This window comes from Bactrocera latifrons, unplaced genomic scaffold (genome assembly GCF_001853355.1).
Source record: "Bactrocera latifrons isolate USDA-ARS-PBARC rearing strain unplaced genomic scaffold, ASM185335v1 scaffold_139, whole genome shotgun sequence".
Lineage (NCBI taxonomy): Eukaryota > Metazoa > Arthropoda > Insecta > Diptera > Tephritidae > Bactrocera > Bactrocera latifrons.
The window spans coordinates 1,931-14,675 of NW_017534841.1; the positions used below are offsets into that span (position 1 = coordinate 1,931).

The 12,745-nt window shown below is 31.3% G+C and overlaps 1 protein-coding gene across 1 annotated transcript; it reads left to right on the forward strand.

The window, feature by feature from the left end:
• The first annotated feature begins 3,036 nt into the window (after window positions 1-3,036).
• On the forward strand, window positions 3,037-12,745 carry LOC108965319. Its single transcript, XM_018927642.1, has 2 exons — window positions 3,037-3,079; window positions 11,509-12,745. Exon 2 carries the CDS (start codon window positions 12,199-12,201, stop codon window positions 12,454-12,456), a length of 258 nt encoding a protein of 85 aa, XP_018783187.1. The 5' UTR covers window positions 3,037-3,079; window positions 11,509-12,198; the 3' UTR covers window positions 12,457-12,745.

The window sequence follows — 12,745 nt, forward strand, 5'->3', positions numbered from 1 at the left end:
TTGTTCCATGGTTTTATTGTTTTTTTTTTATATTTTTGTATTCTTATTGATTGTTTTCCTGTTTAAGTGAAAAACTTCCTAGTTTTAAGTTGTAAAATTTTTATACTTGTTTTTTATATTTGTTGAATAATTATTTTCAAAATCATTGTTTATTTAAAATGTGTTGGAAATAAAAAATAAATGTTTTTTTTTATACAAACTATTTTTGCTTAGGTTTAAATTCAATATTTTGTTTATATTAATTTAGAAGTAAAATGATCGGTTTTAGTTAGAACCAAAAAACTGAAATCTATATATTGGGTAGTCGAAAAAGTCTTTTCGTATTTTGTGAATAGATGTCGTTGCAGTCGCATAAGCAGCTATGACATCGGGAAGGAACTTAGCATTTATCATCAAATGGTTTTGAACCGATTAAAAATGGCTGGCTACAAAAAACTTAATTGAATTGTCTGTGAAAAATTTAATGGACGGAATTAACATCTGCAWTTTTTTGCTCAAACGCAATGAAATTGAACCTTTTCTGAAGCCAATGGTAAAAAGAGACGAAAAGTGGATCAAATGTGACGCCTCGAAAGGTTATGCTGAGTGTTTTATGACATTGGAAAGGAATCATCCACTATGAGTTGCTGCAGCCTGGTCGAACTATTGATTCTACATTTTACTGTCAGCAACTGATGACTGCAAGCAATCGAAAAAAATGGCCAGAACTTATCAACAGAAAGGGCTTCGTCTTCCGTGACTCGGCAAAAACTGAGAGAGCTTGGCTGGGAAGTTTTAATGCTTCAACCATATAGCCGTGACTTTGCACCATCGGACCATTATTTGTTTCGGTCAATGCCGAACTCCCTAGAGTAAAGTTAGCTCGGAATTTTTTCACCGAGAAACCAGAAAAGTTTTGTACTGACAGAAAAATATCTATAGCGGAAAAATGGCAAAAAGTGGTCGACCAAAATGTTATATATTTGGCTCATTAGAGTTCATTATAAATATAAATAAATACAGTAAAAAAAAATAGTTGCAGTTGACAAGAAATACGAAACGAACTTTTTAACTACCCTAAATTAGCACTAGACCGATTTCATTCACATTTAGCGCCAGGCCACATTACTTTTAGAATACTAGAAGAAATATTCGCTCGATTTTATCCATTTTAGGCACATAAATATGCAGTAGGTAGAAAATATGCTTTCTGAATTTCATTAAGATAACTGACATATTTGACGATGTATACCGTACAAAGTCAACCGGAAGTTCGATAATATGGTATAAAGCGTCTGGGAGAACTTTTGACCCGATTTTACACCTAAGGAAAATATTTAATTTTAATAATAAATCTCATAGTTGTCCTGTGTTTTCAGTAAAATATCAGTTATATGCGCTGTGGTTCATATATTCGGTATCTGGATGCTAACCTTCCGATTTGGATAATTTATTTACATAAAATGCCGTGTTCTCAGAACACTATTTGTAGAAAGTTTTATGGCAATGTCTTAATGCGTATTTCATTTATATATTTTGTACTAAAAAATCTTTTGGAATTTAAATTTGTGGTATATTTGAGAAGTAGGCGATATTGGGGTCACTATGTGGAGAGTAAGTTACATTATAATCAGATTTTACCCATTTTTACATTGTCATCGAAAAGAATTTACTGAGTAAATTTGGTTGATTTAGCTTAAGTAGTTTGTGAGCTATATTATATCATGCCTTCTAGTGGCGGGGCCGGACACTCTTTTCCAAGATTTTTCAAACTTCAGATATTCTTTCTTAAGGGGGGATCCTGAATTAGAAGAATCAAATTTTTTTTTTTGCTTAAATCTCTTTAAAAATAATCTAAGAATATGTCCCTAAAGTTTTAGATGGGAATTTTAAATATTTTCGAAGCTAGAAGGAAAATAGTGACCGAGCGTCTAGCAGATATATGAGCGATTGGACAGAAAGCGAAAACTTTGACGCGCGATTTATCGGTTTTTCATTTTTACAATTTTTCTTAATTAGCGGGCAGGATAGAAAAAAAACTAATAAAAGTTTATAGAAAAAAAACTAATAAAAGTTTATTTTCCTTCTGATTAAATTATCTTATATTAAAACTAAAATAACTAGGATAAGACGAGTTTGGACATATTTTTAAACAACATTAAGTAAAATTTTTTGCTCAAAAACCATTCATTTCAATTTTAAAAATTTCTAAAATTTTACCCTTTTTTTTAGAATTTTTTAACTAGAAGATAAAATATTAAAAAATATGAAGTTCTTTGAATTTTTTGTTTTCGATGGAAATTGCGACCTGCATTCTGTTCGCCATCCGACAAATGCCTATACGAAATGCAGCTAGCAAATGCTTTCCAAAGGCTTTAATATTCTGCCGTATTTCGTATCCAAAAATTTGTAAATGATGTTTAGACATATAGCTATAAACCCTAGAAATTTTAATCACTAATTTCTTTCCTTACCAAAAAAATCCTCAAAAAAAAAACATTTTTTAAAGCCCTTAATGCAAACAAACATCCGGATGTGAGCAAATCTATTCTACTCTCCAGCAACATGTTCCAAGAGTATAAAAGAAAATAAATGAGAGAAATGTATCCACAAAGTATCCTTCAAATTTGAAAACTGTAATTTATTTTTACAAAGTTCTGAGTTAAAATTGTATGTCAACTTATTTTGTTTTTTTTTATAAATTTGCTTAAATATAAGGGAAACGGTATTTTGAAACGCCTACACATTTTAGAAAAAATTATAATTATTTAAAAATACCGTTATGAATATTAATAATGACAAAATGTATATTTTCAGGCGCCATACAATCAATAAAGCTTTCCTATAACAAAGCTTTATCAAATGCTTAAAACAGTTGATCGCTTTTGTTGTTAAAGAGCGACTTTACTATTTGCTCTCAGTGGATCTTTACTAGCGCTCTTTCATAAATTGTTGAGTAAACATTTTGCCCAACATAAAACTCAACTCATGTACGCTCTTTTAATTCAGCTACTTGTAAGCGCGCTCAGTTTAAACAATTTCCAGTTGTCAAAACACGAAAAACCAAACAACAGTCGCCGGAGCAACACTTTCTGAATACGTAAGAGGAGCAACCAAAAAAAATTTTAGATATTAATTTAGATTTTTAAGAGATTCTCTAAACTGTTACAAATTGTGTTAGAATAAAGTAAAAATTATTTAATAGCTATATATATTATGTTTTATATATAAGCATTTTCTAATATGTAAAGTGTATTGCCAATAGAGCATTCAGTGAGTGATTCAAGCCGAATTTTGTAAACAAAAAAAAAAAAAAAAAAAATGTATACGATACTGGAAAAAAGTTCGTCTCTTTTGGCATGTGTAGCATATGGGCATATGGTGCACATTGATATCGTATACATACTATATATGTATGTAYACATGAATGAAGTAGATTGAGTGTGCAAAAATTCCAGTACCTTATTCAGTAGATGAAGCTTACACATAAAAATTGCAATAAAAGCATACCATATGTATGTACATATGTATGTGCTCATACGATTCAAAATATTTAGCAACGAGTGCGCACAATGTGGGTGGACGTTCAAAGCTCACATTCTCCGCCGTCACCAAACTTCAAATGCGATAACCCAAAAAATAACCGAAGTGATTTATCAGCTAATGAACTTATTATGCCTCACTTAATTAGCTGAAGGCATACATAATGCCCGTATTATGGTTGCTACACCTTCGGTTAACTAAAAAGTGACACAAATTTTAACGACGTGATTGGAGTCTATTGGTATAGCAATATATGTATATGTATACGCGGGAGTGTGTGTATCTCTTTCAACAAACCGGTAGTGAATGCGTTCACGTTAACTGCACAACTGCGCATGTGTATCATACTAATTCAAATGAGTTACACTAATGTGTCAAAACTGCGGCAACGACTCATTGAGTAGTGGGCTAACTCTGTTTACACGCATACACACATTTATGTATAAGCTCTATATGCACCAATGCAGATAGAGAGGGCAACGAAGATATATGTTTTACATGCATGGCTTTGCGCGTATATAGTCCAACGTTCACCCACATTTTTTTGGGTTAACTATAGACCATTGTAGGGTAGTGAAGCCACAAACAAAAAGAGCTCAACAAGTTGAGCAAAACAAATAATACCCAAAAGCATCCAGAAATATATATGTGCATATGTATGTATATATGCGTGTGTGCATGAAGAAAAAGGTATAAGTGAAGTCAAAGCCCGCATGCCGAACAAAATAATATTGCTTCAGTTATTATGTAATATTATGCATATGTGCCCTGTAGGGAAAACTTATATTAAAGAATATATAGCGTTTATTATATTTAATTAATTTATATTTATGTTTTATGTTATTTTATATTTAATAAAATTGTTTAATTAATTTATTTTAATTTTATGAAAGTATGAAGATTTGTTCAGTGTTTAAAATCATATTATAGTGCAATTTTTAATTCAAAAAGGAAAAGGCCTCCTGATCACTGAAAGCATTCACGAACATATCTCAACATCATTAAATGTGTAATCTTTAAAAACACCTTCGAATTCAGTCTTGACATTTTGCCACTTAGCAGCCAGGTCAAGTATGTCAGGTCAAGGCATCTGAGTTCAAACTCAAAATCACCTGGCAAAATACTCGCCACGCGAAGTTATGATCAAAGTCCGCAAATCGATGACAACCTTTTTTTGCAAGTACTTTAAAACATAAAGAAGGTATCTAGTGGAGAATCCCTTTTTATGGGCAGTAAATGACTATTCTAATATAGAAATCAGAAAGCAATTGATATAACGGGATAAAATTTTGCATTAATAGATCTTTTAGAGTAATAAACTCCATAATATAACCAAAAAATTTCCAAATCCAGCCAATCTGTTCAATACCTTAGGTACCGAATATGTTGACTCCAGTATCTATAATTGACTTTTGACCGAAAATATCGGTCTTAGAGAGATAGTTCTTCCGTGTTTTAAAAATGGATTGAATCGGGTCCATACTTCCTTGAGCCCCCATATACCTAATATAAGGACTTTCGAACATCCAGGTGATTTTATACTGGATATATCGACCAATGTTTGAGTAAATTCAATGAAAATTACAGAAATTGTTTCATATAGATACAATTGGGCGAAAACTTGGCCTMACTTCCATGTCACTCATATCAGGAYTTTTGAGCATCAGGCTGATTTTGTTCCTTCTGATTGAATGCAAGAGTATAAAATGTTCGCTTGTTATAGCCTGAACAGGATATATTAAGTTTGCTACGAAGTTTGTAAAATGAAATTTAGTATGAGCTATTTTTCATAGAAATAACTTAATATCGGAAGAAATTGTTCAGATCGGCCCACTATAGCATGTAGTGCCATACAAACCGAATGATCGGAATCAAGGGCTTGTATGGAAAACTTTCGCATTTGACGTGGTATCTTCACGAAATTTGACATGGATTAAGGCATGCTTAAGATAATAACATAATATTCGAAAAAATTGTTTAGATCGGATTACTATAACATATAGCTTCCATACACACTGACCACATAGTTACTAAAAGAAATGCACCTATAAAGCTTCAGTGCAGCCGAAGTTAACGTTTTTTCTTGTTTTTATTCGTGTTTGATTTTTTTGAAAATTTTAAGTTAATTGGCAAATAGTTTTGGAGAAATGGGTGTATTTGTATGAATTTTTTGCAATTTGTAATCGACTCCCAAAACTTTTAACGAGTTTTTATCGAAACTCTGATTTCAGTGTGGGTGCGAGAAGTTTTTCCAAAGCGGCTGCACTGATCGACTTGAAATTGCCAGCTAATAAACGAAGGAAGAAAGTTTTTGATAATAATTTAAAATTTTTAAGCCAATCTGAAGTGTAAATATTTTTGACGAAATTGATTTTTTTTTTTTGGAAAGCCGCAATTTTATTCAAAAATCAAATTTTTACTAGTCTTCCGATCGATAGTTTGCGGATTTGAAGTAATTTTAAGCAGACACTTTTTTTGGAAGTGCTGCTAAAGATCAGCTATGTGATTAAGGTAATCTAAACTCTCAGAATATCATCCATTATAAAGTTACATTAATTTCTGTAAATATGTTTTTCTCCCTTGCAAGTCAATATAACCTCTTAATTGGTAGTGTGAAGTAGTGGTCTATGAATGAAAATTTTTAGATCTGGTACAAAAAAATGGAGCATAACTTTTAAATAGTATTAGTGATAGACGAACAAAACAAATTACTTAAACAAAAAAAAAAAAGTCTGTGGAAACTATTTCATTTGCTTAGACCTCAAGGTTTATATCTTTTGATAAGATTCGAGGAAATCGTCAAATTACCAAGCATTTGTTATTGAAGATTAAGAAACTTATGAAAGTGCCTTTCTTTATTGCAATTAAAGTAGGATATCTTTTATAGCGAACCATACTCGAAACTGTATTTCCCGTGATAAAGCTCACTTTATTTTTTTAGTATTTAGGCCCTCCACAAAGATACCTTATCAATTGTTTCATTCGACGAAACAACGCATCAATAATATTGACAAAGCTGACAAATAAATTCTGTGAAAATATTCCAAAGAATAATCTTGGTATTTTGCTATAAATATTTCTAGGAATTTTCGCTGTTTAAAATATTTCTTTGTTTCGCGAGCAATATCAGCCTGCATAGAGCTATAAATATACAAATACATATCTACATCTTCTAAACTTAAGGACTTTGTATGTTTTGACAATACTTAACATTGTTTTCAATTTTTTTAATTTTATTACGCATACTCAACACATTTCGAAGACGAAGAAGTTGAAAAGTATAAAAAGGAAAAATACAAAACAGCTGCCTTTAATGCACAACAACAGGCTTTGCCGGTACCGAACTGAAGGCAAGCGGCTTATACGGTTTGCGACCTGCAAACATTTCTGGGCATTATCGACCGGTTCCGAAACTCTTATATATGTATATTAAAGTTTCATGTTTTTCTTGTACAATATTTTCTTCTCGTGAAATATAAAATCGTTCAATAATATATTTAAAACAGCTGAAAATGAATTTTTATGGATATCTTGCTTGAGATTTCGTTTGCTTCAAGGAGGCAGAATAAATTTTAAAATTCCACGAAATATTTGCTTATTAAGGTTTTCTTATACGTCATAAGCATATTAATTGGATTAACAGCGAAATGTATAAAAGTGACAGAGCACAGATAAGCGATATATACATACATACATACATACATATATCTTATTCCGGCAAGTCTTGATGTCCAAAAAGTTATTATAAAACAATTATAAGAAGCTTAGTAGCAAATTATTCATAAAGTGTAACTTAAAAGGACGACTCTAGGTGAATATTTAGTTATTTTCTTTTAATAAAATAAATAAACATATCAATTAACATTTCATTCACTTTTTTTCTTCTTCCTTATAATATTGGAAAATAGGTATAAATAAAAGATAAGGGATAAATACGGATGCTTTGTAATGAAATTTATCAGAAACCATTCCATTAGATTTCTTACGAAAATTTTTTTAAGGTATATGTGTTGTTTAAATTAGCCGTATTCACTGATATCTTCATATTCATTATTTAAGGAATTTTTGGATCGGTGTTGCCATATGAGATAAGCCCTATTTGTGCTTCATATCCTTCAAGTACCATTTTTTCAAGTGACCCAAATGTTTGCTGCATTATCTTTCCAGTTTAATTTAACATTTTTAGTTTTGCAATAGTTTAAACTTAATAAATAGATGCGAAGTAGGCGTAATGGTCATTCGATTTCATCTATACTTTACCCCGATATCGCGTAACGGAATATCCTCATACTGCCACGGAGTGTTCCTAAACAACTTAAACCTGCTAGATAACAGTGAAATCAAGTTGTAAAGAAAGATGTCTGATCCTTGTTTTAATAGTTTTTCACACACTTGAAAATTTTATTATCGAGTATATTTGTATATATAATGATGTAAAAACTGTAAAATTCTTAAATAATTTTGCGTCAATATTGCCAGATGTTAGTATCAAGAATTAAAACTAGATCTTAATCAATAATGGGCGGCATAATGTCTAAATTGTCAATATAATCTTTTTATCAAATTAAAAAATTAAAATTGTCGAACTATAATCACTCTGAAAAAACTTTATTTCTTAACAAAAAAAAAAAAAACATTTCTAAACTAATTAAATTGATATGCCACCCAAAAGTACGTATACAAACTAAATATTTATTAGTTCGATCAATGGGTAAACGTGAGTTTTTAAAACAAAATTTAATTAAAAATTTTTATGTTGTTGACATTAATGATTTTTTTAGCCATTCCATAAATTTACTTTTAAATTACTACCTTTACCGTTTTAATTTCGTCATTCGATCCTGCAAATGCCACATCCATCAGTAAATAATCAAAAGACTTAAGCAACGAACTTCATTTACTTAAGGTGCTTACTGCTATAGAATTTTCAAAAAATCATTTTTTTCGCATAAACTATGCTTCATAGTTCTTCTTCTTCTTAATTGGCGTAGTCACCGCTTACGCGCTTATAGCCGAGTTCACAACAGCACGCCAGTCGTTTCTCTTTTCGCTACGTGGCGCCAATTAGATATTCCAAGTCAGATCCTTCTCCACTTGGTCCTTCCAACGGAGTGGAGGTCTTTGCTTCTTAGTTATATATAGTAAATCAAAAAAAAAAAAAAGACTTTAAGTGTATGCAGTACGCCCATTTCCGGCTCTGCTATAGTTATATGTGAAACTTTAAACGCATTTTTGTCAAACCTATTTTTTCCTATTTGCGAGACAAATGACTTTTACAATTTTTGTACTATCGACTAAAATTTTGAGATTATCTTTAGAATTTTGAAAAGTTTAGTTTATCTGGTAATATGCCTATAATTTTTGAAGGAATCAAATTTTTCAAATATTCCTAAGTAGTTTTTTAAGTACGACGTTTTTTTTGTCATACGACAACAATTTTGAAGACTAAATGTCTGGCCCTAACGCCCTTAAAAAATCTCACGATTTGTTTATTATGGTCAAGAAAATTAACCGAAAACAAGACAGGCTAAGTTGGGATGCAATCGAAAATTTTTTACTCTTGCAACTTTCATGGTTTTAATCCATGGAACATATTTTTTTTTTTTTTTTTAACTTCAGTAGTAGTACATCTGACAGGTTGATCGATATTTTCGGTAAGCAATTCGCAGTAGGAAATGGAGTTTGGTACGTGAATACTTTTAATCCGGCTTAGACAATTTTTGGTCAAAAGGCGTCATATCTCAAAGACATTTATCCGGATAGATTGTTTCGCTCTTGATTTSAATACTGGAAAGTGAAAGAATCGGATGGTATTTAAAATTGTGTTGTATAGGAAYTAGGTGTAGTTTTAGTCCGATTTCGACAAGTTACACACTATAATAGACGACTTTAAATAAAGTTTCGAATTGATTTCACAGAAATTTGAAAAACATTAATAATCTTTAAAGTAATGTCTGCTTTGACTGCATCAACAGTTCCAACCAAAGCTTTTTTCGGTGTCCATCACTAATAATTTGAGATTCATCTAAATTCAGTCGAAAATAAAAATTTCATTAATAGATAATCTTGTGCTCTGATCGAAAGCTTTTATATTTATGTTTTAAGAAAATGCAAATACTTTGAAAATTCTAACAATCTTTAACACCTTTACGAAAGCTTCTATATAATTCTTAGCACGGTCCAAAAGCATGTAGAATGAGTGTTTTAGCTTGTTGGAAGGTATGGCCGCCAGCATACCGGTGCAAGCCTTTTGAATGGCTTCTACGTCTGCATAACGCTTTCCTTTCATGGGCAAATGCATTTTTTCGAAAAGAAAAAAGCCGCACGGTACCATATCAGATGAATACGGGAAGTGGCTAATGGTTAAAATGTGATTTTTGGTAAAATAATCGTCCTTCGAATATTGGATTCTGAGCAATTTTTGGTCGTCAGTCAATTTGTACGGAACAAACCATGCACACACCTTTCGTAAGCCCAAATGTTCGATCAAAATGCAATAAGTCGATGTTTTGGAGATGTTCAATTCCATTTCCATGAATTTCACTGATGATTTCGGTTGATTTTTGATGAATTCACGCACAGTGTCGATGGAATTGCCGAAGATCACGGATTTTGATTCGCCCACATGTTGATCGTCTTTTATGTCCTCACGACCACTTTGAAAACGTTGCAACCACTTGTGCGCTCTGCTCCGGGATAGGCTATCATCACCATGAAAGTTTTACCAATTTTAAAACAAAATTTAATGTTGACTCTTTGTTGGGAGCTCATTTTCGCACCGCACCGATAACACACACATACTGACAATTAAAACGCAATAAATTCAGTTTTAATCAATGAAATGTCATAAAATTCTCACTGGACAATAAATATAGATTACATCGTACCAGTTAACATATAGATGGCGCCACCAGGTGCGCTAGAATCAACAAGTCCTGTTTACTTTGGAACGCATCTTGTACTCTTCATAGGTACATTTCTTTTAGTAACTATGTGTTTAAGTAAGTCTAAAGATGTAACCGGCCAGTGGTATTCATCCAAAAGAAAACATTTTAATAGATCTTTTTAGCCAGAATAACAAACCCTTGATTCCGATCGTTCGGTTTGTATGGCAACTATATGCTATAGTGAACCGATCTGAACAATTTCTTCCGATATTACATTATTTCTATGAACAATAACTCATRCCAACTTTTGTGAAGATATATTGTCAAATGTGAAAGTTTTCCATACAAGAACTTGATTCGTTCAGTTTGYATGGCAACAGACATATGGATAGACWGACAGCCAGACGGACAGAGGGACAGACATGAACATGGCTAAATCGRCTCAGCTCAACATACTAATCATAATATGTTCATGGGTTAAAAAAGYTTTAGATAATCTCGTGCCCTTATCGAAGCTTTTTATATTTATACTTTAAGTAAATGCAAAATGAAAACTCTGACAATMCCTAACTCCTTCACGAAGACTTCTATATAATTCACAATGTACTCAATTAGATTATTTAAAATAAATGCATACTGTATACAAATTTTAACTAAAAGTAAACACATATTAAACGCAGTTTTAAATCTCATGCTTGTTCAATTTTTTTTTTTAATAAAATTTTTAGAAAACAATTTATATTACATAAATATAGTAAATAATTATAGAAAAAATTTCTTTATAAACTGCTTTTTCGTTAAAAAAAATTTATTTATGAAAAACTTAGTTTGTTTTATTATTATTTTATTATTARTTTTATTATTATTATTTTTTATATGTATTAGCTTAAAATATACTGCAAAAACTGGCGGTTTCAATTGCCTTAATTATAAATATTTAATCCAATCCAAATTTATTTTTTAAAATTATTATAACTATCATACAATTCCAGTTTTTAAGAATTTTTAATAGTTCATTTACTTTATTATTTATAAAGTTTTTCCGAAATTATTAAAAATATATAAGTTAATTAAAAAATTTTTTTTTTTTCAATTACAGATTTGCATTCACTTGAACCTCAAAAACTACTGCAATAAACTGTTAAAATAATATTGGTRATCTGCTGACGCCCATAAATGTTTCAAAAATGAAAAATTAAAAAAAATATCAAAAATAAAACCAACCAATAATTGAACTTAAAAATTAATTAAAGTAAACTTGAAAAAAGTAAAGTGCAATAATTATATAACTCATGTGTGCGGAGTGAAACCAGACGTTGTCAACGAAAATATAAGCGCATCGAATTCGCGAATTATAAAACGAATTTCAAAGCTGTCACATATTAAAGCACTTAAGTGAGGAGCTCTACGCCGAATCGAAGAGCAGGCTWCGCGACGACGCTGCCAAAACGTACAAAAATAATCGAAAGATTGCTGCTTCTTCATTACTTTGYATATTAAAAATAACAAGTACACAAACACACTCACAAATACATTGATTGGATATGTGACTTGTGTGCTCTACAGTTGCAATTGCATGTACATATATGCACATTTGTATGTATAACATAAACACACAGGCAAGAAATTACCAAATCGCCAGGCCAACACCGTTAACACGGACAATTTTTGTGCATGCGCGCAGCCATAAACCAATAATTGCACAAACCTCCAAGAGCGCAATTCGCACAGTTCACCACTTTTTGGCCCAGCGTGAGCCGCAATCAATTGGCACTTTGGCAAAGCACCGATGATGGTGATKTTTGGCCGTGCTTTTAATTGCATCATGGAAGGTTTGCAAATTCTTCTGGGTCATTTATTTGATATTTTGAAGATTTACCTCAAGTTCGGCCTTATTACTTTGGTGTTTTACTTTGTGGCCGAATGGTATATACTGCATTATACCGATTTCGATGCACTCATGGAACCGCAGCCCCTGTTGAAACCGGTCAGTAATAGTACTGCTAGTAAAGTATATCGCTTTGTGTTGGATTTTTTCCTAGGCTAGACGTAGTTAGATGTTGATTTAGTTTAGTTATATGAAAATAGTGTTATCTTAATTTATATTTAGTTTGTCATATTAATGATATAGTTTAACAATTTTTTGTATCGAAAATAAAATCAAGATGGTAAATTGTACACATTTAACTACTGCGTAAGTCTTCCGACTTTTTAATATTCATGACAAACTAAAGTCAAGGCTTTTGATTACGTCGATTTGATTTCGAATATATAATGATAATGAGTTTGCTTTAGTATTAAATAATATTAGATGGTAATAAAAATAATAAAATTGA